Source organism: Mustela nivalis (assembly GCF_964662115.1).
Source record: "Mustela nivalis genome assembly, chromosome: 7".
In the NCBI taxonomy this organism is placed as follows: Eukaryota; Metazoa; Chordata; class Mammalia; order Carnivora; family Mustelidae; genus Mustela; species Mustela nivalis.
The window spans coordinates 104,697,232-104,725,081 of NC_139026.1; the positions used below are offsets into that span (position 1 = coordinate 104,697,232).

The 27,850-nt window shown below is 40.5% G+C and overlaps 1 protein-coding gene across 3 annotated transcripts in view; it reads left to right on the plus strand.

Moving 5' to 3' along the window:
• ANO2 (anoctamin 2) overlaps positions 1 to 27,850 on the plus strand; it is a 342,917-nt gene that overhangs the window by 156,713 nt on the left and 158,354 nt on the right. For all 3 annotated transcript variants that reach the window (XM_082742732.1, XM_082742731.1, XM_082742733.1), the window contains 2 exons: positions 20,117 to 20,251; positions 26,612 to 26,772. In XM_082742732.1, coding sequence (XP_082598858.1) covers positions 20,117 to 20,251; positions 26,612 to 26,772 — 296 coding nt within the window. The remainder of the gene's footprint in view (positions 1 to 20,116; positions 20,252 to 26,611; positions 26,773 to 27,850) is intronic.

Genomic DNA, 27,850 nt, shown 5'->3' on the forward strand with positions numbered 1-27,850 from the left:
CCACTTCTGTATGCGAGATACATCCCAGGCACTAAGGAAGCAATAGTGAACAGGACAGAAAATGTCTGTGGTCTTGTGAAGCTTACACTCCAGCAGCAGAGATGGACAAGAGCACCAATAAACCTAGAAAACAGTGTTAGGTGATGAGAAGTGTTATGAAGAAAAATGAAGCAAGGCCAGAGGTTGGGTGACATTTGGGATGGGGGAGGTCACAGAAGACCTTTCTGAGGCAGTGAGTGTGAGAAGACCTGAGGAAGGGGTGTCCCTGGCTAAGGGCATAGCCACAGCAAAAGCCCTGAGGTGGGAGCAGATGTGGTGAGCTTGAGGAATAAAAGGGACAGCTGAGCTGGAGCAAAGCCCAAGGGGAGGGGGATATCAGGAGAAAATGGAGTTGGACTTGTTTCAAGGAGGTGAGGGGTATGGGGTCAGATCAAATAGGACCTTGTAGGTCATGAAAACAATTGCAGCTTTTATTGTACATGTGATAGAAAAGTCATAAAATTATCTTGAGCAGAGGAATAATGAATTTGAGAGATGTTTAAAAAGATTCTTCTATCTTCTGTGTAGTGAAGAGATTGTAGGGACATGGGTGGAAGTGACCAAGGAGAGAGATTACAGCAGTGGGGCCAGAGTGTGAGTGGTGAAGATGGTGAGCTGTGGTTGGATTTGGTGTGTTTTTGAAAGTAGAACCTACTTTGGATTTGCTGATGGATTGGATATGGAATGTGATAAATAGTCAGTGATCTTCCATGTTTTTGTCCTGAGAGCACTTGGACTGTGGTTCGGTGTCCTGAAATAGGGAAGACTGGGGAGGACATTTGAAGAGTGGCAGGAGAGGTGGAGAAATCAAGAATTGTATTTTCGCTGTGTTCACCTTGAGACTCCTAGCCACCCACGGAGGAAGTGTCCATTTGGCTGGTGGAATTGCGAGATTGGAAGCCAACAAGTTGGAAGAAATTGATCATTTTGCTTTTTTCTGTAGTTCCATCTCATGAGCTGGGGACAAATCACACAGCTAGAGAATGAAGCTTCTTGACTATTTTAGGGTCATTGGGAATCTGCTACCATTGCTGTTGACTCTTGGAAGGGCTTCCTGAAAGGTGCTCCTCTTTGCTTTGCAGTATGGGGTGGTAGTTGAGAGTAGGGGCTTCTGGACCTTTGCGGTTTAGAGTTTGAATAGTGCCTTGACAACCTAGTGGCTTCATCCACTTGGGTGTGGTGTTAGAACTTTGAGCTCCCATCCCTTCCTCTGTTAAATGGGGATATAATGCCTACGTCTCGGACTGCTCACAGTCTTGTGAGTTTTATGCCTTGCTCATAGTTGCCCAGCTGAGAGGGCAAGTGGGGGCTGGAATCTATACCACACTCGCTCTCTAGGCCTTGTACCTTGATGTGGCGCTGCATCTTCCGAGAGGAAGGAACCTTTTCATTCACACAAGGATGCCATTTTTGCCAAGCCCCGTATTCACTCACAGGATTCTTGTGAGCATTGTAAGAATGAATGCATGAGAGAATTCACCAGAGTACCTGGAATGAAGTGAGCAATCAGAGCTAGAGATATTTTATTTTGTGTTTTGTTTAATTTAATTTAATTTTATGATGTTTTTTCTTTTGGCTAGGGAGGCATGGCTGATAACAGAGATCTGCCCAGCTGCTAAAGGGAATCCACAAACATTTGGAAAGACCCAGGATCATAACTTGCCTTTAGTATTTCTCCTGGGTTCTGGAGAGGATCCTGCCTTTGCTCTGGCTTCTGGAACTTGTTTTTTTCCCCTCCCTTGCTTTTCCTACTTAAACTCACTTTCCTGGCCCTGATTTTTTGTCTGCCTAATTTACCTACCCATCACCTGCACCTTTCTTCTCTATTTGACCCTGGGCTTGGCATCTGGAACTTCTGGTCCCTGGCCCTCCCCAGACTTCTGTTCTATTTGCACGTCTAGACACATCTGCTGTTGCAGGCCCTGTGATGGGCCCCAGCAGTCCAACTGATTCTGAACCCTCTGCCTGGGCCTGCAGCTTCCCTGGCTTCATACGCTAGTTCTTTATTTGGAAACCTTTTAAAATAGAGGACTTGGGAGGGGAGAGGGAGACACTTGACAGTAGTGGCACAGGAGAGTGTCATAGACGTAGTGTGCTCTAATTCCAAGGAGTATTTTTTCTCCTTTGGAACTTCTGAAGCATTCCTATGCCATTCACTGGCATCTGTGTTGTCTCTCAGTGTCAGGACTTGAGCCAAGCCTGGTTCTCATAGCTCTGAAGCCTAGTCCTTTCTTCAGTCTACTTTCTGAATTTGCCCCATATTTGCAAAATGTTCTTTTCAGAATGAGGCCTTCTCTTGGCCTCTCTGGGAGGGCAAAGAACTGAGAGCCTTCTGGCCCTCCATTACTGATTAGAGGAGCCAGCTGCTCTGTCTGCTGGCCTGTGCCCAGCAGAGGGGGAGGTAGCCAGGCTTCTGCTGACAGCTTTGGCAGAGGGATGACAATCCAGGTGCTGCTTCCTCACCAGTGGGACCCCCACCTAGAGATGGGTCCAGTCCCTGGATTGCCAGTTCAGTGATCAGAAGGCAGAAGCTAGGAGGTGGGATAAGGGGAGGCCTGGAGAACCTGATGTCCTGGGACCATGGGCCCTTTCTCATGGGCATGTCTCTACTCCCTGGAGAGAAGCACCATGTACTCCAGGTCTTGGGGTTGTTGGCCCCAAGAAAATAAACCGATATGCACCACTCTTAAATAACTGTAGTATATATATGTACAGAAAATGTTGGAAGTCCCTTTTGATATATATTTTCTTCTTGGATTTATTTTCCAACAACCTTTCTGCTACCTACCCCCATCTCTCCTAGCCCCAGGGAAGATAAGGGGAGGAAGTACTCCCTAGGAATGGGGTAGGGATAAGGGGATAAGACGTGGGAAAATTCCCATCAGGCAGAAAGGGAAAGTAAACTTTTCCAATGAAAGAAGATTATTATAAGAGAGAAATAGAAAGGTGTAGAAGGGTAAGAGGTCATTATTCTGGTGCCTCCCTGCTTTGGGGTCAGACAGTTCTGGAGTTGGAGTGGGAGGTGGAAGCAAGAGGAGTGAAAGCACTTAGATATTTTGGGGTGAATCCTAGGACCCAGGGTTTGCACCTCATATCCGAGAGTGCAGTCTGAGGAAATTGCAAGTTCTTTGGAGAAGCCCAGCATCCAGCATGGTGTCAGTGTTTGTGGTGCTGCCCAGGAAGCTGACTAGGAAAGGCTGAGCATGAAACAGCTCCCCCTATGTCCCACAGACCACAAACACGGTCTGGAGGATCCAGAAGTTCTCAGGAACCATCTGCCTTGAAGAGGCTGTTGCTGGGAAAAGGAAAAGGCAGCACATGCTGGAGGTGCCAGCTGGATGCCCCAGTAGGACTCTGCTGGCCTGGCCACCCCCGCTGGATGCCCCCACAATGCTGGGGGCCAACCCAGCCCTGTGCAGTGACTGAGTGGGCCCAGTGCAGAGCTCCAAGGTCTAGGCCAGGAAATTCCCAGAAGCCCCCTCCCTTCTTCCATCGAAAAGATGCACACACTTCTCCCTCACCTGGATACTATTTTGTAAAGGGGATGGTGGTGGGGAAGCTTCTTGAGCTGGGCATGGCAATCCTGACAGGGAGCTTGAACCTTGAATTTACTGTATGTTTATCCCAAGGAGACTTATGAAAAAAACTCGAAAAAACCAAGTCACCTTTGGGGCGCCTGGTTGGCTCAGTCAGTTAAATGACTACCTTCGGCTCAGGTCATGATCCTGGGGTCTTGGGATAGAGCCCTATGTTGGGCTCCCTGCTCCGTAGAGAGTCTGCTTCTCCCTCTGCCCCTACCCCTTCCCCTGCTCATGCTCTCTCTAGTACATACTCTCTCTCAACTAAATACATAACATCTCTCTCTCTCTCTTTTTTTTTAAGAGTCATCTTTAACTGTTTGGCTCATCTGAACCAAACCTTAATTCTAACACTGATTTTTAACTTGCCTTGTAAGTTTTTGCAAGCATTAAATGACGTACTGTGTATAAAGCACTTAAGCCAGAGTTTGGCATATGGTACCTGCTGAATGAATGTTGCATTTCTCCCTTTGCTTTCCAGTGCTGACCCCATATGCAACCATTGTCCACTTACATTATTTCCTAGAGCTGAGGGTACAGGAAAGGGACATTAGTAAGGCAGAAACCACATTGGCCCCATCTCATGGTTTCACCAAGGAGAGGCCTTAGAGAGCTTGCCTAGTTTCTTCTGTGTCTGGGAATTCCCAGGCTGTCTTCCAGGGAACCATCCACCGTGAACTCTAATTAAAGGCTCTGAACTTTCTCTTGGGCATCCCTGCACCTGCCCACAGTTTGTCTCCCGAGGGCTGGAAAAGCCTGAGCTTTTTGTTAAGACCAAGAAGGAAGGTGCTGTGCTTGCCATCCTGTCATGCTGATGTGGGCTTGGCAGGAGTTGGGAGCAGAAGTTGCCCGCCTATCCTGACAGGGCCAGCTCCCCTGGAACACGCCCTGCTGCCATGTCTGGTCTGCTTCTGATCTGAATGCTTGGGAATGGTGAGGCAGCATCCAACTTCCACTACCGCCTTGGGCTACCCGGCCAAATGCCATCCTTGCATTTCAGGGCTGGCAGTCTAGTTCTGAAAGCCTTGTCTGTGCTTCATCAAGGTGAAAATTCCCTGTTCAGGTCAGGTGACAGACTGGGCCTGAAAGACGTATACATCTGATGTTGATTATAATGCCATCAGGCTTGAAGGCTAGAGAATGGACAAGGTGATCTTCCGGGAATCTGTTGGCCTGCAAATTATAAGACATGTGGTATCTCTTGAAAACCATTTAAAGGTATCTTTGTCTATTTGAGGTCTTTTGTAGTTCCATGCAAATTTTCATATTATTTGCTCTAGTTTTGTGAAAAATGCTGTTGGTATTTTTATAGGGATTACATTGTATCTATAGATTGCTTTGGGTAGTGTGGAAGTTTAAAAAATATTAATTCATTTAACCGATGAACATGGAATAGCTTTCCATTTGCTTGTGACATCTTCAAATTCTTTCATTAGTGTTTTATAGTTTTTGGAGTATAACTCTTTTACCTCTTCTGTTAAGCTTATGGGTTTTTTTTTTTTTTTTTTTTGGTACAATTATAAGTGGAGTTGTTTTGTTAATTTCCCTTTTTTTCTACTTTGTTATCAGTGTATAAAATTGCTACTGGTTTCTGGGTATTAATTAAGTATCCTGAACCTTCACTGAACTCATTTATTATTTCCAGTAGTTTTTTGTAGAATCTTTAGGGTTTTCTACATATAGTATTATGTCATCTACAAATAGTGACAGGTTAACTTCTTTATGAATATGGATACCTCTTAATTTATCTTGTGTGATTGCTGTGGCTAGGACTTCCAGTACTGTGTTTAAAAGTAGTGAGAATGGATATCCTTGTCTTGGTCCTCATCTTAGAAGAAAATCTCTCAGGGTGCCTGGGTGGTTCAGTGGGTTAAAGCCTCTGCCTTCAGCTCAGGTCATGATCCCAAGGTCCTGGGATCGAGCCCCACATCAGGTTCTCTGCTCAGCAGGGAGCCTGCTTCCTCCTCTCTTTCTGCCTGCCTCTCTACTTGTGATCTCTATCAAGTAAATAAATAAAATCTTAAAAAAAAAAAGAAGAAGAAAATCTCTCAGTTTTTCTCTGTTAATTAAGATGTTACTGTTGGTTTTGAGGTATGTTCCCTCTAACCCTACTTGGTTGAGAGTTTTTTTTTAAATCATGAATGGATGTTGATATTTTGTCAAATGCTTTTTCTGTATCTACTGATAGGATCATATGATTTTTTAAAATTTATTTTTTATTGTGTTATGTTAGTCAACAACAGTACATCATTGGTTTTTGATATAGTGTTCCTGGATTGTTTGCATATAACGCTGATTCAGATTCCTTTTATTTCTTTTTGTTGTCTGATTGATGAGGCTAGGACTTCTGTACTGTGTTGAATAGCAGTGGTGATAGCAGACGTCTCTGCCATGTTCCTGACCTTAGGGGAAAAGCTCCCAGTTTTTCACCATTCAGAATGATTTTAGCTGTGCGTTTTTCATAGATGGCTTTGATGATATTGAGGAATGTACCCTCTGTCTCTACACTGTGAAGAGTTTTGATCAAGAAAGGTTTCTGTACTTTGTCAAATGTTTTTCAGCATCTATTGAGAGTATCATATTGTTCTTGTTCTTTCTTTTATTAATGTATTGTATCATATTGATTGATTTGAGGATGTTGAACCAACCTTGAAGCCCAGGAATAAATCCCACTTGGTCATGGTGAATCATCCTTTTAATGTACTGTTGGATCCTATTGGCTAGTGTTTTGGTGAGAATTTTTGCATCCATGTTCATAAGGATATTGGTCTTTAATTCTCCTTTTCGATGGGTTCTTTGTCTGGTTTTGGGATTAAAGTAATGCTGGCCTCATAAAGTGAGTTTGGAAGTTTTCCTTCCATTTCTATTTTTTGGAACAGTTTCAGGAGAATAGGTATTAATTCTTCTTTAAATGTTTGGTAGTATTCTCCTGGGCAGCCATCTGGCCCTGGGCTCTGGTTTGTTGGGAGTTTTTTGATGACTGCTTCAATCTCCTTACTGGTTATGGATCTGTTCAGGTTTTCTATTTCTTCCTGATTCAGTTTTGGTAGTTTATATGTCTCTAGGAATGCATCCATTTCTTTCAGATTGTCATATTTGCTGGTATATAAAGATATAGTTGCTCATAATATGTTCCTATAATTGCCTGTATTTCTTTGGTTTTGGTTGGTTGTGATCTCTCCTCTTTCATTCATGATTTTATTAATTTGGGTCTTTCCTCTTTTTTTTTTTTTTTTTGATAAGTCTGGCCAGGGGTTTATCAATCTTATTAATTCTTTTAAAGAACCAGTGCCTAGTTTCGTTGATTTGTTCTACTGTTCTTTTGATTCCTGTTTCATTGATTTCTGCTCCGATTTATTATTTCTTTTCTCCTGCTGGATTTAGGTTTTCTTTGCTGTTCTTTTTCCAGCTCTTTTAGGTGTAGGGTTAGGTTGTGTCCTTGAGACCTTTCTCGTTTCTTGAGAAAGGCTTGTATTGCTATATACTTTCCTCTCAGGACCACCTTCCCTGTGTCCCAAAGATTTTGAACAGTTATGTTTTCATTTTCTTTTGTTTCCGTGAATTTTTAAAAATTCTTCTTTGATTTCCTGGTTGACCCATTCATTCTTTAGTGGGATACTCTTTATCCTCCATGTATTTGAGCTCTTTCCAACTTTCCTCCTGTGGGTGAGTCTAATTTGAAAGCATTGTGGTCTGAAAATTTTCAGGGAGTGATCCCAATCTTTTGGTGTTGGTTGAGACCTGATTCTGACCCACGATGTATTCTATTCTGGAGAATGTCCTATGTGCACTAGGAAAGAATGTATATTCTGTTGCTTTGGGATGGAATGTTCTAAATATATCTGTGATATCCATCTGGTCCAGCATGTCATTCAAGGCCTTTTTCTTTGTTGATCTTTTGCTTAGATGATCTGTCCATTTAAGTGGGGGGTGTGTGTTAAAGTCCTCTACTATTTTTGCATTATTGTTGATGTATTTCTTTGATTTTGTTATTCATTGGTTTATTTAATTTGCTGCTCCCATGTTAGGGGCATAGATATTTAAAATTGTTAGATCTTCTTGCCAGACAGACCCTTTAAGTATGATATAGTGTCCTTCCTCATCTCTTATTATAGTCTTTAAAGACTATAAAAGGTTTAAAGTCTAATTTATCTGATAGAAGGATTGCCACCCCAGCTTTCTTTTGATGTCCATTAGCATGGTAAATTGTTTTCCACCCTCAATCTGGAGGTGTCTTTGGTTCTAAAATAAGTTTCTTGCAGACAGCATGTCGATGGATCCTGATTTTTTAACCCATTCTGATACCCTTTGTCTTTTGATTGGGACATTTAGCCCATTTGCATTCAGGGTGACTATTGAAAGATAAGAATTTCGTGCCATTGTATTGCCTGTAAGGTGACTGTTACTGTGTATTGTCTCTGTTCCTTTCTGGTCTGTTACTTTTTGGCTCTCTCTTGGCTTAGAGGACCCCTTTCAATATTTCCTGTAGGGCTGGTTTGGTGTGCAAATTGTTTTAGTTTTTGTTTGTCCTGGAAGCTTTTTATCTCTCCTTCTATTTTCTTTCTTTCTTTCTCTCTTTCTTTTTCTTTTTTTTTAAGATTTTATTTATTTATTTGACACAGAGAGAGAGAGCACAAATAGGCAGAGAGGCAACCAGAGAGAGAAGGGGAAGCAGGCTCCCCACTGAGTAGAGAGCCCAATGCGGGGCTTGATCTCAGGACCCTGAGATCATGACCTGAGCCAAAGGCAGAGGCTTAACCCACTGAGCCATCCAGGTGCCCCTCTCCTATTTTCAATGACAGCCTAACTGGCTATAGTATTCTTGGCTGCATATTCTTCTTTTTGGTGCTCTCAGTATATCATGCCAGTCTTTTCTGGCCTAACAGGGTTTCTGTGGGTAGGTCTGCTGCCAATTTAATATTTCTACTGCTGTATGTTGCAGACCTCTTGTCCTGAGCTGCTTTCAGGATTTTGTCTTTGTCAATGAGACTTTTAAGTTTTACTATTAGATGATGGGCTATGGAGCTATTTTTGTTGATTTTGAGGAGGGTTCTCTGTGCTTCCTGGATTTTGATGCTTGTTCCATTCGCCAAATTACGGAAATTCTCTTCTATAACTTGTTGCAATATACTTTCTGCCCCCTCTCTCTTTGTTCTTCATCTGGGATCCCAGTTATCCTAATATTGTTTCGTCTTATGGTATCACATATCTCTCGAATGTTCCCCTTAGTTGTTTGTCTTTCTTTTGCTCAGCTTCCTTATTCTCCATCATTTGGTCTTCTATATATCACTAATTCTGTCTTCTATCTCATTTTTTAAAAAGATTTTATTTATTTATTTGACGGAGATCACAAGTAGGCAGAGAGGCAGGCAGAGAGAGAGAGAGGGAAGAAGCAGCTTCCCTGCTGAGCAGAGAGCCTGATGCAGGGCTCAATTCCAGGACCCTGGGATCATGATCTGAGCCGAAGGCAGAGGCTTTAACACACTGAGCCACCCAGGTCCCCCGTCTTCTATCTCATTTATCATAGCAGTAAGAGCCTCCATTTTTGATTGCACCTCATTAATAGTTTTTTTTTATTTCAACTTGATTAGATTTAATTCTTTTTTTTCTCCAGAAAGGGAATTCTCTAGTATCTTCCATGCTTTTTTTGAGCCCAGCTAGCACCTTGATAATTGTCATTCTGAACTTTAGTTCTGACATATTACTAATGTCCATATTGATTAGGTCCCTAGCTGTTGGTGCTGCCTCTTGTTTTTTGTCATGAATTTTTCTGTCTTGTCATTTTATCCAGATGAGAATAGATGAATGAGAGAACAAAATACTAAAAGGGTAGCAATGACCCCAGGAAAATATACACTAACCAAATCAGAAGAGACCCAAAAGCAGGAGGAAAAAAAAGAAAAATATATATACACATATATTAGACTGGTACATTGAACAGAGCCCCACACTTGATTTTGGTTGTATTTTTGGTCTGTTAGAAGGAACTACCTCCGAAAATTTCAAAGAAAATAAAACTTATATGTATAAAAAAATGGGTGTAAACACAATGAAGGGATGGAATATGACTATAAAAATGAAGATTTAAAAAGATTCTGAAAAAGGAATTGATAAGATAAGTTGGTTAAAAAGACAAAAAAGAGAATGTGGTGAACCTGGAGAGCAGAACAAAGCCATGTGCTAGAGTTACGGTATATTTTTATCTATTAGAAGAAACACTATTCTGGGGTGCCTAGGTGGCTCAGTGGGTTAAAACCTCTGCCTTCGGCTCACGTCATGATCCCAGGGTACTGGGATCGAGTCCCATATCAGGCTCTCTGCTTAGCAGGGAGCCTGCTTCCTCCTCTCTCTCTGTCTACTCACCTGTGATCTTTGTCTGTCAAATCAATAGATAAAATCTTAAAAAAAAAAAAAGAAGAAACACTATCCCAAAATTTTAAAGAAATAAAACCTGTGTGTATACAAAAAATGAGGTGAAATACAATGAAGGGATAGAATATGACTATAACAATGAAAATTTTAAAAGATTTTAAAAAACGTATTGATAAAGTAAAATAGTTAAAAAATATTAAAATAGGAAAGGAGAAATTAAAAAAATAGAATAAGAAAAAAATAAAATTAAAAAAATTTAACCCTGAAAGAATAAAGCATCATGGAAACAAAAGCCATGAATTCTATGTGCTGTATTCCTATAGCTCTGAAGTTTTGCAGTTCTCATTGACAGTGAACTTTGTCTTGCCTAGATGTTCTTGCTGATCTTCTTGGGAAGGGGCCTGTAGCAGTGATTCTCAAATGTCTTTGTTGGAGGTGGAATTGCACTGCCCTTGCCAGGAGCCAGACTAAGCAATCTGCTCAGGTTCGCTCTTGGGAGCTTTTGTTCCCTGAACGCTTTCCGTACAGCTTTGGAGAGCGGGAATGAAAAATGGTGGCCTCCCGATCTCCACTTGGAGGAGCTGAGAGCTCGGGCCTCACTTCTCAGTGCACCCTCAGAGAAAAGTAGTCAATCCCTTCCGTCTCCCTGGTCTCCAACTGTGCTCTGTGCTCACCCACCCTGTGACTGAGCATTGCTGTCTCTGGCACACGGCCCTGTTTGGAGTCTCCAAACCCAGCAGATTCCTGCCATACCCTCCTGTGCCACTCCTGGAAGAAGAAGGTTCTGCCACTTGTGGGGACCCTGCCCAACTGTGCCTCAGTTTAAGGTAATCCCGAGCTGAGAGCCCACTGCTCGGCTCTGTCTCTATAGCCAGTTTCCCTGCTGTGATACATGGGAGCTCTGCCGCACTCAGATACCCTGCTCTTTTTGTGACCCCGTGGGTTCTGAGATCACACTGTCCCCACAGGTCTCCATCCCCCTGCTTAGCCTCTGGAATGATGTCCCTCGGTGGAGCAGACTTCTAAAAGTTCCAATTTTATGCTCTGTAGCTACTGGCTTGCTGGGAGCTGGCCCCTCCCCTTGTGGTCTATCTTCTTGTCTCTTTGGATTCACTTTTCCTCATGTCCTACCTTCCAGAAAGTGGTTGATTTTCTGTTCCTAGAATTGCTGCTCTTCTTCTCTTCAGTCTCCTGTTGAGTTTGTTGGTATTCAGGATGGTTTGATAGCTATCTAGCTGAACTTCTGTGATCTGATGATGTTTTGTCTCTTACTCTTCCACCATCATGCTCCTCCCCTCATCAATGTGGTTTTGATTTGAATTTCCCTGATGCCTAATGATGATGAACAGTTTTTCATGTGTCTGTTAGCCATTTGTATGTCTTCTTTGGAAAAATGTCTGCTCATGTCTTCGGCCCATTTTTTTGACTTGATTATCTGTTTTTTCAGTGTTGACTTTGAGGAGTGCTTGATAGATCTTTGATATCAGCTCTTTGTCTGTAGTGTCATTTGCAAATAGCTTCTCCCATTCTGTGGGATGATCATATGATTGTTATCCTTCATTTTGTTGATGAGGTGTATCATGTTGATTGGCAAATATTGAACCTTTCTTGCATCCTCAGAATAAATCCCATTTGATTGTGGTGAATGATCATTTCAGTCATGAGAAAAAAAAACAAAGTTGAGGCATCACAATTCCAGATCTCAATATATATAGTACAAGGCTGTAGTAATCAAAACAGTATGGTATAGACACATAGATGAATGGAACAGAATAGAGAGCCCAGAAATAAACTCGTGATTGTATGGTCAGTTAATTTATGGCAAAGGAGCAAGAATATGAAGTGAGGGAAAAGAGAGTCTTCAGTAAATGGTGCTGGGAAAACTGGACAGCGTCATGTAAAAACATGAAACTAGACCACTTTCTAACACTATACAAAAAATAGACTCAAAATAGATTAAAGACCTAAGTGTGAGACCTAAAACCATAAAAATTCTAGAAGAGAGCACAGGCAGTAATTTCTCTGACACTGACCATAGCAACATTACTCTAGACATGTCTCTTAAGACAAGGGAAACAAAAGCAAAAATGAACTATTGGCATTATATCAACATAAAAAGCTTTTGCAAAATGAAGGAATCCATTGCTAGATCTAAAGAGCAACCTACTGAATGGGAGAAGATATTTGCAAATGATATATCTGATGAGGGGTTAATATCCAAAATATATAAGGACCAAAGACAATGCCCCAAACAATTAATAACCAACAAAAAATGGGCAGAGTAACCAAATAGATCTTTTTCCAAAGAAGACATACAAATGGCCAAAAGACACTTAGAAATATATTCCACATCTCTAATCATCAGGGAAATGCAAATCAAAACCACAATGAGAGATCACCTCACACCTGTCAGAATGTCTAAAATCAGAAAGACAAGAAATAAGTGCTGGCAAGGATGTAGAGTAAAAGGAATCTTTGTGCACTGTTGGTGGGAATGCAAACTGGTGCAGCCACTGTGGGTTAACAACACTATGGAGTTTCCTCAAGAAATTAAAAACCAGAAATACTAAAGGATCCAATAATTTCACTACTGGATATTTACCCAAAGAAAATGAAAACACTCATTCGAAAGGGCATATGTACCCCTATGTTTTTGCAGGATTATTTATAGTAGCCAAACTATGGAAGCAACGTAAGAGTCCATTGATAGATGAATAGATAGGAAGATGTGGCATATATATGTATATGTGTGTATGTTTGGGATGTATCATGGAATATTATATTAGAAAGGATGAGATTTTTGCCATCTGCAACAACATGGATGGACCTAAAGGATATTATGCTAATCAAAATAAGTCAGACTGAGAAAGACAAGTACCGTATGATTTCTCTTATATGTGGAATCTTAAAAAAAAAAAAAAACAGAAAAGAATAAACAAACAACAGAATCAGACCTGTTAACACAGAAAGCAAACTGATGGTTGCTAGTGGGAGTGTGCACAAAATGAGTGAAGGCAAGTGGGAGGTATAGGTTCCATACCTCCTGCTTCCAGTTATGAGATGAGTAAGTCACAGGAATAAAAGACACAGCATAAGGTATAGTCAATGGTATTGTAATAACATGGTGTGGTGACAGCTACACTGTGGTGAGCATAGCATAATGTTGAAACTTGTTGAGTCACTGTTTTATACCTGAAACTAACGTAGCTTAGTGTATCAACTACTCTCAAGTAAAACAAAATAATGAAAATTTAAAGATGAAACCATTTAAAATCAAGATATAATATACCTATAGACAGATACTTGCTGAATTTTTGCAAACTGAACACACTCATACAACTAGTACCCAGATCAAGAAAGAATATGATTAACACTACTATCTGGACTTCTAGCACAGCTATTTTGTTTTTGACTTTACATAAATATAAATAGAATAATTAAATATATATAGTTTTTACTGTGTGACTTCTTTTGCTCAACGTTGTGTTGATGAGATTTATCCATATTGTTGCATGTTGCTGTATAACATTCCATTGGGCAAATATAACACAACATATTTATCCATTTTATTGCTTATAGACATTTATGGTGTTTTATAGGCATTTATGGGTTTCCAGTGTGAGGCTATCCTAGATAGTGCTGCTGTTCTATGTCTCTCAATGTGCATGTATGCATTTCTGTTGGGCACATACTCAGGAAGAGAGTTGTTGCATCATTGGGGATGTCCAGGTTTAGCTGTAGTAGATATTACCCATCAGTTTTCTCAGAGTAGATCTACCAATATACATGCCACCTGCACCGTGGGAGCATTTCTGGTTTCTCCACATTTGGCCAAGACTTGGCATTTCCCCTCTCTTTCGCTTTTAACATTCTCTTGACTATACAGACTTATTGTGTTGTGATTTCATTTACTTTTCCCTGATGATCTGATGATGAGGAAAGTTGAGTACATTTTCATATGTTTATTGGTCAATTGGGTATCTTTTTGGGGGGAGAGGAGCAGAGGGAATGGGAGAGAGAATCTTAAGCACATGGGGCCCATCACAGAGCTTGATTTAGTAACCCTGAGATCATGATGTGGGTCGAAATTAAGAGTTGGTTGCTTAAATGACTGAGCCACACAGGCATCCCAATTGGTTATCTTTTTAATGAAGAGTTCCTTAAAGTCTTTTGCTTATTTTTTCTGTTGGATTCCTAATTCATATTCATCTGTAGAAGTTCTTTATGTATTCCAAATACAAGTCCATGTATACAAATATTTTTTTTTAACTATTTCTTGACCTGTCTTTTTACTCACCTAACAATACCATTTGATGCGCAGAAGTTTTCCATTTTAATGTAGTAGACCACGTGGGTTTTTAGAATAAGTGTCATCAAAACTTGCTTATTGTGTTCTAGACCTTGCTCATTTCATTTTCACATTAACATATTTTTAAATGGAAACAAAATGAAGCTTAGAGAGGTGGAAAGACTTTCCCAAGGTGGGAAACAGCAGAGGGAACATTCATGCCTGCTCTCCTCACTTCAGAGCCCCTGTTCTGGGACCTCTGCTATACCAGAGAGGACACCAGCTGATATCCCATAGACATTCTTTAGCCCTTGAATTTTTTGTTTGGCCTGTACATTTTTTTCCAGTTGAATTAGTTGCCAACATTGAAAAATTAGGAGAAATACAGATTTCCAGCTTTTCTTGGAAAATTGTAGGATCTGGCAATACTGGTCCCGTTTTCTCACATGTCTCCCAGGACTGTTGGAGCTGAGTAGTTACTGGTCCCTGTAGATAGAAATAAGCTCTCTCCTGTTCCACTGGAGATACTATGATTGGTCATGCTTGGCCTGCTTTGGTCATTTATGTTTCTTGCCTGGTTTCTGAAGGCATCCGAATTTTTGACAACTAAACTGTTGCCCTTAAATTGCATAACTGACTCCTTTTCCTTCTTTGTTTCATCTGTTCTTACCCTAATAGATTTTGACCTCGCTCGCTTCCTTTGCCAGGTGTCTGGGCTCTGTGTTCAGGCTTCCTGTCTACCTTTTTGGCTGTTGATGATTTTATAGTAAAAAGAGGAGTAAATTGCTTATGTGGAACAGCTAAAAGAACTCCTCAAAATATTCTCTCCCTTCCTTTAAGGGGTGAAGGTATTGTTTCTATAAAGCTTGAAATGTAATTCCTTTCCTGGAAGAAGTGATGAAGTACCCCAGTGAAGTTTAAGTTACCAGATCAGTTCCTTAAGCATAAACCTGGGAAGCAACGGGAGAAAAGATTTGTAGATTTTATGGGTTAAGAGACTGGTCAGGGAAATCTTCTATCTCTGAATGGCTGAGTACCTCAGATGGGAAGCTTTGGTGGTCTGGTTTCAGAGCTGGAAAAAACATGAGAACATGGCAGGGGATGAAGGATGAATAGGTAGCTATGATCTGTCTTTCTCTAACTCAGCAAATTTTCCCTGCGCATGTCCCCTGCCCAGCTATTTCCTTCCCTTCCCTAAGTCCCTCCTAGAAGTTAGTATACTGTGGAGGAATCTTGAGAGTTGGAATCTCAGTTAACCTCACTGAGTTGAATCTTGTCTCTGCTTTCTTCCCAGCCACGTGACCTTGGGGTACTATTTTTGTCCATCAGTTTCTTCATCTCTAACTGGAAGATAATAGCATACTACCTCATAGAGTTGTGGGGACTAAAAAAACGAGACAATATTTAGAATCTTCTTAGAACAGAGCCTGGCAAAGAATCAGCCCTCGATAAATTTCAGTCCCTATGACTGCTGTTGTTATCCTGGCAAGAGCACACGGAGGGGTCAAATGCCAAAGGACCAAATGCTTGTCTTGCCATCCACTAGCCATGTGACCTTGGACAAGTCTGTTTATCCAAAGACTTTCTGTTTCCTCACCTGGAAAAGATGTTGTGAGAATTGAAAGTGGAGTTAAATAAGACGATCAAGACAAGAGCACTAGGACAGTTTGTGTTTGTTATGTGTTATGTCTCTCCTATCTTCCCATTCCCCACTCTTCTTCCAAAGGTAGGCAATGTAGTCTGGAAGGGAAGGCAAGATGAGCACCCATGAGGGGGCAGCTAATAGTATCCCATGATCCTGGAAATAGGAACTGTAGTGATGTCCCTTTTTTCAGTCCCCATGTTGGTAATTTGTGTTTTGTCTTTCATCTTCTTGATAAGTCCGACTAACATTTGTCAATTTTATGGATCCTGTCAAACAACCAGCTTTTGGTTTCATGGGCCCTTTCTTTATGTTTCTTCTGTTTTCATTCTCACTGATCTCTGTTCCCCACTTTATTAATTCTTTACTTCTTTGCTTTGGATTGAATTTGTTCTTTTTCTAGTGGAAGTGAAAGCTTAGATGATTGATTCAGAGCTTTCTTATGTTAGTACAAGTATTCAATGCTATAAATTTCTAAGTATTGCTTTAATGGCATCCTACAACTTTTGGTAATATTATGTTTTCCTTTTCACTCAATTGAAACTACTTTCTAATTTCCCTTTTTATTTCTTCATTGACCTTTCTTTGGGTTATTTGGATGGGTGTTGTATTTCCAAGTATTTATAGATATTTTCAGATATCTTTCTGCTGTTGATTTTTAGTTTAACTTAATTGTGCTCAGAGAATAAAATTTCATTACTTTAGTCCCTTATATTTGTTAGATTAGCTTTATAGCTCAGAATATGGACCATCTTGGTGAATGTGTATTGGAAAGAATGTATTTTCTGCTGTTTAGTAGATGATTCTATACATGTCAATTAGGTCAAGTTGGTTTGTAGTGACTTCTGTGTCCCTACAGATTTTTTATGTCTCCTTGTTCTCTCCATTACTTGAGAGGGAAGTGTTGATATCTCCAGTTTATACTTGAGAATTTGTCTATTCATCCTTCTAGTTCTCTCAGTTTTTATTGTATGTATTTTGATGTATGCAGCTGATCTGTACATTTTACTATATTCATTTAGGATCATCAGGCCTTCTTAATGAGTTTACCATATTATCATTAATTGATCTGCTTCTTTATCCCAGGTAATGTTCCTTGTTCAGAAGTCTTTGTGTGTCCCACGTTCCTTTTGATTCCTGATTGTATGATATATTTTTTTACTTTTCTTCCATATATGCCTTTCTAATAAAAGTGGGTTTCTTGTATGCTTACATTTGTTATTATTAATGTATTTGTATATATTTTTAAATTTAATTTTATTTTTTTCAGTGTCCCAAGATACATTGTTTATGCACCACACCCAGTGCTCCATGCAATACGTGTTCTCCTTAATACTCACCACCAAGCTCACCCAACCCTCCACTCCCCTCCCCTCCAAAACCCTCAGTTTGTTTCTCAGAGTCTACAGTCTCTCATGGTTCATCTCCCTCTCCGATTTCCCCAACTTACTTCTTCTCTCCATCTCCCAGTGTCTTTCGTGTATTCCTTATGCTCCACAAGTAAGTGAAACCATATGATAATTGACTCTCTTTGCTTGATTTATTTCACTTAGCATAATCTCCTCCAGTCCCATCCATGTTGATACAAAAGTTAGGTATTCATCTTTTCTGATGGAGACATAATATTCCATTGTATAATGTATTTATATTTTAAAACTACCACATTACTATTTGTTTTCTATTTGTTTTGTCTGTAGTTTCTTTCGGTTTTTCCTCTTTTCATGACTTCTTTGCAAATGAGTATATTTTATGGTTCCATTTCATCTCCAATTTTGGTCTGTTAATTATTACCTATTTTTAAAATTCAGTGGTTGCTCTAGGATTTACAGAATCCTTTAACTTACCACATTCTACTTTAAAATAATATTATACCATTTCACACCCTGGGTAAGGGCATTATTACACTATTTCTATAGAGGGACCTATATATACATACATACATATATATATGTATATGTATGTACATACATATATATATATAACATATATAGTTTATAACGTAGATAGGAGTAGGACAAAACAGCACCTATGATAGGAGAGAGGAAAACTGAGAAATAGTGTATATATGTATGTATATGTATGTATGTATGTGTATACATACATACATACATATACATGTATACATATACATATACATACATATATACACTATTTCTCAGTTTCCTCTCTCCTATCATAGGTGCTGTTTTGTCCAATGTTTCTCTGCCTTTTTTCCATTACTGCTCTCTTCCATGAAATTTTAATACCACATATATCTGTATATCTCTTTATGTTCTGTGGTCCTTTGGAGACCTAAAACCACTGTAATACCTAAGATAGTTTTTGGCTTCCAAAGAACTAGTTTTATCCCCACGGGAGCACTGTTTCATATAGTATTCTGGGTTGACCGTTTTTCCCACCCCCCCCTTTCCATACTTTAAGGTTGTCACCCTGTTATCTTCTGGCTTGCATAGTTTCTGCCAAGAAATTTTTGTCCCTTTGTATATAATATCCTCCTTTTCCCATCTTTCCCTCCCCAGCAAAGCCTTACCCCCACCCCAGCTTAATTAAAGATTTTCTATCTTTGTTTTTCAGATTTGATTATGATATGTCTCGGTGTATAAGTTTCTGTTTTTGTTTTTATATTTACTCTGGTTGGGGTTCTTTGGATTCTTAAATCTATGTTTTGTTGTTTTTTATTAATTTTGGGAAATTTTTTAGCCATAACCCTTTCAGATATTTCTTCTGTCTTCTTTCTCTTAATCTTCCTGGGACTTCTGTTATATATATGGTAGACCCTAGAATATTATCCTGTCCTGCCCCTCCCCCAGAGCAGACTGCTGATCATTATCAGTCAGTGATTTGAATGAGAGATGGTCTTGGGAGATGGGTGTGTTTCCATGCCCCTCTGCAAATAAAGAGGCCCTTTCCAGTTTCCTATGTTGCCATACCCTCCTTGTGAGTACCAGATGGTGGTCATTGGCTGGGATCTTATGAATGACTGCAAACTCCTCTTGTGTCTGGAGCTCCCAGTTATTCTAAGCTATCATGCTAACCTATACTCAGCCTTTCAGAATTTACAAGATTATATCTTTTTCTTTGTACTGCCTTTTCCTTCTGTGGTCTGCCAAATCTGAAAGTGTTTGCATATCCCATTTTCCTTGGAGGTGCTTGTCACTTTTTAAAAAAATATTCACTTCACATGATTACCTTGTAGTCTCCACTCTATGATGAGTTCAAGGAAAGTTTAATGTTACAGATTATCTGGACTTCTCTTGTTGTTAGGGTGGAAGCCACATTATCTTGCCATTGTGTGAATCCTAGGTGAGAGCAGCCCCTTTGGTAGTGGACAAATAGATTCAATTCACTGTTCTTATTCTTTTGTCCTCACATCAAAGAGTGGGCTGCATTCCCATTTCCCTCCCGTGTTTTATGTCATAGCCTCTTAGGAAAGAAAATGCATGGTTTCTCTGTGGTTTGTATTTTTCTACTCAGGTGCCTGTCACCAATAGTTATTTAAAAGAAAAATTCCTTTTTTAGAGACAGTGTGACAACTTACTCACTTCCTGACCTGGGGATCAAAAAATATAATGGCTTGTTAATTTTCTCTTTAAAAGAATTTTTTAGTATAAAATTAATTCATTAACAAAGTAGAGAGTTTAAAAAATGCAAAAAAGTAAAAAATAAAGAAATAAAATCCATCCATAATCCCATCAGCTAAGGAAACCATTGCTAATATTTTAGCAAAATTCTTCTAGTCATTTTTCTGAGTTTAATGGTTTGTATACATAAGTATGCGTGCCCGCCTGTTTGTGTGTTTTAGTCACATAGCAAAGTTTTGAAAAGGTATTTTTCTATGGGTTACGGTACTCATGAGGTGATGTTGTGTTACTCATGTTTGTCTGGTAAAGATGCCAAAATGTATGGCCTATTTTCTGTTTGCTGTTAGGGCTGGATTCCTTCTTGGGACTATTTCATGTGAATAGCCATGATTCCCTGGGGGATATGTGTGTGTGTGTGCGTGTGTGTGTGTGTGAGATTCCCAAGGAATGTAATTCATAGTGGAAGAGACCAGTTCTTTGTGCTGAGGTCCCTCTTGCGCCATCTAACTTCCATCTCTTTTTATTTATGCTGACCCGTTGTCAGGTTTAGAACAAACAGAAATGGAGGAGGTGTATGATGTTCTTAATAAGTGTTGCAATTTTCTTTCTTTTTCAGAAAGTATTTTGGAGAAAAAATTGGACTGTATTTTGCCTGGCTGGGGTTATATACATCATTTCTCATTCCATCTTCTGTAATTGGAGTGATCGTGTTTCTTTATGGATGTGCAACAATCGAAGAAGATATTCCCAGGTGAGATGTTTTTAAAGAAAAAGCATCAGTTCCCACAGGGCAGTACTTTGGAGTTTCATCCCAGTTGCAAGTACAGTTCACACGCTTCCTTCCAAAGTCCTCACCCTCTATTCTCTCCTCCCCTTACCACACACGTAACCTCCCTCCAGAGACAGATCTGGGAACTACAGAGTCTGGGAATGGCTTCAGAGCCTGCTGGGATGGCTCCCTTTCTTTCCTAGTTAAGCTCTTCTCTAGGGCTAAAGGCTGATGTGGGCAAGTAGATTCTACCTGATGAAAAACCCCAAGCCTGAGAAATGCATTTTCCTCTCAACTGCATGACTTTTTTCTCTGGTTTCTCCTAAGACCTGAGGCGGGAAACGGTGAGTGGCATTGGATAGAGATCACATGTTGATATGGTCAAACACTGTTGGGGTAAAATGCTGTGAGGCTGTCTATAGAAGCAGGCAGCTCTGGAACTGAGGGGGGCTCAACCTCTGGTTCAGGAAGTCAGAAACTGCAGGTGGTGACAGGCCCCATGGTGGGGTTCTTGGAGAGTCAAGAGATGGAACAAAGGCTGGTCCTTATGGTGAAAAGAGAGCCTACAAAGAATATAAGCACTTAAAAATAGCATACTTGGGCTGCCAGGTGGCTTAGTTGGTTAAGCGTCTGACTTGATTTTGGCTCAGGTCGTGATCTCAGGGTCACGAAATCAAGCCCTGTGTCTAGCTCTATGCTGGGTGTGCAGCCTACTTCAGATTCTCTCCCTCTCCCTCAGTGTCCCCCCACACCACTCATGCTCTCCCCCCCCTCACAAAAAAATAGCATCCTTTAGGATGGAGAGCATTACATACTAGCTATAGGACTAGATAGTTCACTCCCCAGGTCTTCCTTCCCTTGGCTGTAAATAGTGATAATAACATGTACCTTGTAATGTTGTTGTAAGGATTCAGGAGATGATGTTTGGCACATAGTAAAATGTTAATAAATAATTGTTGAAGGAATCAACATATGTAGAAATAAAGTACAAGTGACACTTAACTTATATTTGGTATTTAAATCTCTTGCCATCTTCAGCACTGTCCTCAAAAACCAAAGCGTGATCAATGTATTTTAATACTTTATCAGTTGCAAGTGATAGAAATGCAACATCAACTAGCTGAAGCAAAAAAAAAAAAAAAAGGAATTTATTAGGATTCTGGGGTGGTCAGGGAACATAGTGGCAAGTGTATGGCTAGCCTAGGGGCCAATGGAAGTAGGGACTCCTGTTTATCTCCCATCACTGTTTTTTTCTTGTATTTGTTTCACTGCAGATTTTCTCCATTGGATGTAAACATTCCTACTAATAGCTCATGGAACTTGTATTTTAGAGCTTTCTCTATAATTGGTTCCAAAAACCCCGTTGGCTCATTTTGGATTAGGGTGGAGGCCCTGGGCCCATAGTCGGGGCTGTGGGGCTAGATCACTCTTTACCAAAAGGATGTTCCCTCAGTAGCCGGGTGGATGAGGATACTGGGCTGACTGGGTGTCCACTATAGTTGGAAGAAGTAATGGCTGTCCTGAAGAAAGGACCAAGAGCTGGGCTTCTTTGAGGAAAGGGTTTCACCAATGATCAATACTTAGACCTACTTAAATACTTAAAGCTAGATACTTAAAACTACATAACTTAGTGTAAGACACAAGGGTTTGGATATTTCTATGTGTAAAACCCTGGCACCAACTGCCCAGTGTTTTGACTGGGGATTCTGGGACCACGACACAACAAATATGATGGAGGTTTTGCCTTCTTCAGGCCATCTAGCATGAGGGAAAAACTAATACTTATCAAATGTCTTCCTTGTGCCAGGCATGGGGCTGGGTGTTTCTCAGATACCAGTTTCTTTGATCCTGTAGATAGAGATTATGGTTGTAACCTGTTAGATTGGTATTATTTTCCCCTAACAGAGGTGGAGAAATTATGCTACAGTCATGTAATGTGTCCAACTTCAGCAACTAGTAGTTGTCAGGGTTACAACTTGACCTCAACTGCCCCCTTTCCCCCTGAGATGTGACATCTCCCAGAAGGTTCATATCCTCCTTGGCAGCCAAGCAGTTTCAACGGGCCTAGCCTGGTACCTTCTCAGAAAACATGGCTCCCATGTTTCTGTTGCCCAGTTTGATCCCTATAGAGCTGGGCCTCAGGTTGATCCAAATGGGAAAACTCCACTGTGTGTAGAGAGCTAGTGCCAGAGTAGAGGGTGGACCATCGGCGTGCTCGTTTACATTGGGATTTAGAATTTGTGCCTTGGTTCCCCATATGGGAATACATATGAAAGGGACTGTGTGGCTGGAAATGACCATGGTCTGCAAGTACTGAGAAATACATATCTGCACTCATGCAGTCATGTTCATGCAAGTATACGTGGATGTGAAACGTGACCATTATCACTGCAGATGTCTCTTCTCACATGTCAGAGTGCGTAATGTTTCACACACTATGTCTAGCAACCCCTTTAGGGGGTTAGAGAACCAGCTGAATGGTTGTCTTTTTTTTTTTTTTTAAAGATTTTATTTATTCATCTGAGAGAGAGAGAATGAGAGAAAGGCAGAGAGAGAGTATGAGAGGGTGAGAGGGGAGAAGCCAGAAGGAGAAGCAGACTCCCCACCCAGCAGGGAGCCTGATGTGGGACTTGATCCCGGGACTCCAGGATTATGACCTGAGCCGGAGGTAGTAGCTTAACCAACCACCTAGGCACCCTTGAATGGTTGTCTTTTAAATGAGCTAAAATAGGATTGAGTAGAATGAAATACGATATTAGTATTCATCACAAGAAGGAAGTAATAGATATTGTTTCATGAGATTTTATTTAGCTATATAAATACGTTTATGGTGGGGAGAGAGAGAGAGAATGTTTGTATTCGCATGCTGGAATCTGGTGGAAAAGATTATTTTTAAATTACAGCTTACGGTAAAAAAAGTTTGAAGTTGACTGTTTTAAAGCTGAAAATTTGGTTGTTGGCTCTTCAAACTCAGGGTGGGGTGTGATTTTTTTTTTCTAATATTTACATCTTCCTTGTTTAAGTATATTATGAGGAATTTTTAAAAGAACTGCCCTTTAATCATAATTATATAGCCATCAAAAATCCAGGCTCAGTGGGCTTGACGAAAACTCATAAAATACCACTCCCTATCAACAAAAGAATAGTCTTTAGATCCCAATACTGAATCTAAACAAATTTATACTCTTCTGGGATCTGTGTCTGTCAGCCACACCTAAGCATGATTAAAAACTTGTACCATTCCTGGGATTATTTTAGAGGTTTCTAATTTTGACATTAAGCCTGGAATTTATTATCTATGTATCATTTTTAAAAATGTTCTGTTTTATAAGCATTATAGATTAATAGGAAGATAGTACAAAGAGGCCCACTGTACCCTTCATCCAATTTTCCCTAGTGATTATGTCTCATATAACTTTAGGACAATATCAAAAGCAGAAAATTTATATTATGTGGAACTTTAATTGGTACCTTTTATCACCGGCAACTTTGATATATGAATACAAATATCATTTATGAGTAATAATTCCATATGTGCATGATACATCTATAGAACTTTTCTCTACTTACCAAAGGATTGGTTCCATTTATTAGGCATTGGCTTACATGGGTAGGAAAGGCTAGAGGATTTAAAAAAAAAAAACAAAACTAAAAAAAGAGCTGATTGATCTAAACCATGTTTAAAAAAAAAAAAAAAGGTTACCTTAGTCTGAAACCTTGATAGCAGATGCTATGTCTAAATTTCTAGAATAATTCCCATGTTGCACCTCCTCCCTTTGTGCAAGCATGGCCCTATATCACCTAACTTATGAGCAATAAGTTACTGATTAAGGACACCACTCACTTTGGGGTCCTAGTTCAGCTCTTGTTGGCCATTTATCAACCTTCTTGTGCTTTCTAGAGAAAATGATAGACTGAAGAACTACAGCATTTGGTTTATAGCTACAGTTGCTTCTAACTAGAAATCCGTAGATGATGCAGCTAGTGAGTAACCCAGATGCGATTTCAGTTCTAGCTGAGCTTCCCTCACCTTTCTGCTTCTCTTCGCAGCCTTCTCTAGAGAGGCAGGCTCTCTCCGAGAACACAAAGTTGTTTTACACTTGACCTTAGCCAAAAGGCCAAGAAGCAACCACAAAGTCATTTTAATATCACTCCGAGGCAGAATTTCTCCAGAATTCTGTTCAGATTGCTTACATCAACCAGAGAAATCAACAAACAGAACACCCTAACAGCTCTAAAGCATTCTGACTTCAAGTTTAAATGATTTGGGAAGTATTCATGTAACTGCAGCGCCATTTTGTACAAATGGTTGATAGTTGACCGTCCTCCCATTGTAAAGCCAATAACTGAAGCAGGTCTTATGTTTCCAAGTGCTCTGGACTTTGGTAGCTGGTTGCTAACACTTTTTTATTCCTGACCTTTTAGCACTGATTAGCTTTGATTAGGATTAAGTTGGTTAGAAATGATCCCTTCCTCAAGTCTATGTGTTTAAAAAAAAAAAAAAAAAGCCCCAAACAACAAAGTGCTATTCCTGACACACATATTTGAAGGGCAAGACTGAGAAGCTTACGTGTCCTCAGACATGGCTTAAAAGCACAGCTCCTTACTCTAATTTATACAGACCAACAGGTTTCTGTGTGAATCTGTTTCCTAAGAGGGGACTCTCCTCTCAGAAAGTAGTGACTCCTCCTAGTGATACAGCGGATGCTCGTCTGACCCCAAAGACTTAGAATAAATCTTGCTGTCTGGTTACCCATTAAGAATGTGCCCAAGTGAAACCAGCACGGCTGAACTTACTATTAAGATGTTCCAATTAATATTGTCGTTGTGAATGAGTCACTGGTATTGACACTTGCCAATGGGGAGCTTAGCAGCAAGTTAGTGGAGGAATGAGGATTTACTCTCAGAGACATAGAGTTTCCATTCTCTCACGCAGAAGGCCTTTCCTTACTGTGGGCTTAATAGTTCATTAAAAACAAGCCTGAAAGCCGGGACTTGACAGACAGTGACAGCCCTCAGAAAAACCCTTCATCTTCTTAATGAAGGGGAGCTGGACCCAGGCACTGCTTTATTTATGGTTTTCATCTAAGCACTTGCTTTAGCACTTAGGGTACCAGCCGGCTGGGCTGACCCTGCCAATGGCCTCCCACTTGTCAGCCATGCTCTGTAGTGCCCTCTGCTGCCTCTTTCCAAAGGAAACACAGTGGTGGTTTTCATTGTAGGACCCCTGCCTCCTCATGACAGTGTCTCCTCACAGTCCGTGAGACTGTGTCTCACAGCTGCTCTGTGAGAACAGCCAATGCTTCATTTTCGTGAAATCTTGAGTTCTCCACCCTGTTCTCCCAAACAATGAGCTTAACCATCGACCCATCCCCCCGGGGAAATATTACACACCAGAGTGATGAGTTCATTCATTTTCCTACCAATATGTAGTGTGGAGGGACACTAGGGAAGCCAATTAGGGCTGGTGGTTCTTTGGTTCTTATCTGTAAGCATTCATATAAGCCTGAATTTATTGGATCTAGCTAATCACCTAAAGAGTGAATGGAATTTCAACTATGTGTTTGTCCGCTAAATAGAAATATACTGAGAATAGGTTAGAATATAGCTAATGGTTTTTTTGACTCATGCTTCTCTCTATTAGTATCATAGAACCTAGGCTTTGGAAGAATTTACTTTATTCTTCCATTCCCCCTCATCCCATTTCATGGTTTAGATCATTCTTATTAGGCTGAGGTTATTAATCCCCCTTCTACAAAGGGTCATGCCCCGATGTACTTAGGATGGGGCTTCCAACCCAGCTCTGACTCCATTCTTCTCCACATGGCTTGTAAGTAAGAGCTTGTGTTGATCCAACCACACACTTGTATTTTCTTCTCCTTGTGACCAGATCTCACACATTTGTGAGGTAGGCAGTAGGCTTTAAGAAGACCGCCTGTAAGTACAGGCATGACAAGGGGGAAATCTAACTTTTGAAAAGTGATGGATTCCTAGTTGTTGGTGCTCCCCACCAACCTCTTAGACTCAAAACATTTTGAAGGAACTTTATAAAGCACCATGTAATGTACAACTTCTCTGATGGATGCTCACTGATCTTCTGTTAGGACACTCTTAGTGACAGGGGGTCTGTACCTCAGAAGTTGCCCACCCACCTCATTGATAAAAATACAGGAATAATGCTTTCATGGTAAAGGATCCAGTTCCAACGTCTTTAACACACCTCGCTGTGGGAGTTGATCAGCTCAGCCACGGACTTGGAAGTGGGAGATGTTCTTGGGGTGATTTACTTGGGGTGGGTCTGGCTTGATGTCCTCCTGACCCAGCAGCCTCTCTCTACTGCAGCAAAGAGATGTGTGACCAGCAAAATGCCTTCACCATGTGTCCCCTGTGTGACAAGTCCTGTGATTACTGGAACCTCAGCTCAGCCTGTGGTACGGCAAAGGCGAGCCACCTATTTGACAACCCTGCCACTGTCTTCTTCTCCATCTTCATGGCTCTGTGGGGTAAGTGGTTATCATGAACCTTGCTTATTTTGCTGATGCCTTTAAATGGGTACAGTGACCATACTCTGAAGTCCGTATCCTTTGATTTATGTCTTTTAGTCCTTATATCTCAAGAAGTATTTTAGGGGCAATAGCTTTCTCTCTTTTACTTCTGTTTGTGAATAGAACAAACACCATCCTCCTTGGCTTTATATATTTTTTAAAAAATTAGAGGATGTTAATCTTATATTAATCTCATGTATGCTTTATTCAGAATTTGAACCAGTGCAAATCCCTAGCACATCCATGAGGCATTCCAGCTATCTCTACTAAGATACGTAGTCATAGATAGTCACTATAACACTTAGAGGGTGTGAGGAGACTGTCATGGCCACAAAGTTCACTGGTGGAGGAAGTGGTTCCAAACCTGCAGGTTCTGTGCAATTTCCAGGACACCATGAACACAGACAGTAGAGATTTTACTTAATGCCAGAGTAGTGTTTTCAGTATTTCCACCAAAGGGATTTGTGAAGGAAAGAACAAATAGTTCCTTCATTTTCCTTCTCCTCCCTTTATCCCCAGAGTATTAGGGTAATAAACTTTTCTGGGCCATAGCCATCTGACCATAAACACATACACACACACACACACACACACACACACACACACACACACACACACCTTTTCACAAACGTGGATAGAATAACCTGGAATAATAACCCCTGTGGTAACTGGACCTTTCCAAGAAGACATACCCATGAGGATCATACAAGGAACGAAGTCAACATGTTTCAGCCCATCTTGAGTAGCCACCTGATTTTCACTTTTTACTCCTCATTGGATATGCAGGCCCTTTGTTTCCCCTTTGGATCACTGAACAGCAGGGCTGTGATCCCACTGCAAAGGATGCTTGATTATCACTGACTCCATGGGGCCTGGAGGACGTGCCAGGATGGGACCATGAGTCACGCATTCCTGAAAGTGTGAAGAAGAGAGAGGGAGGAGGGGGAGTTCCATTCTCAGTAGTGCTGAGAGTACTAATACAAGCTTTCTTTGTTCCCAGCAGGGACCTCTCTTTGGGTGGAGATAGAACCTGAGT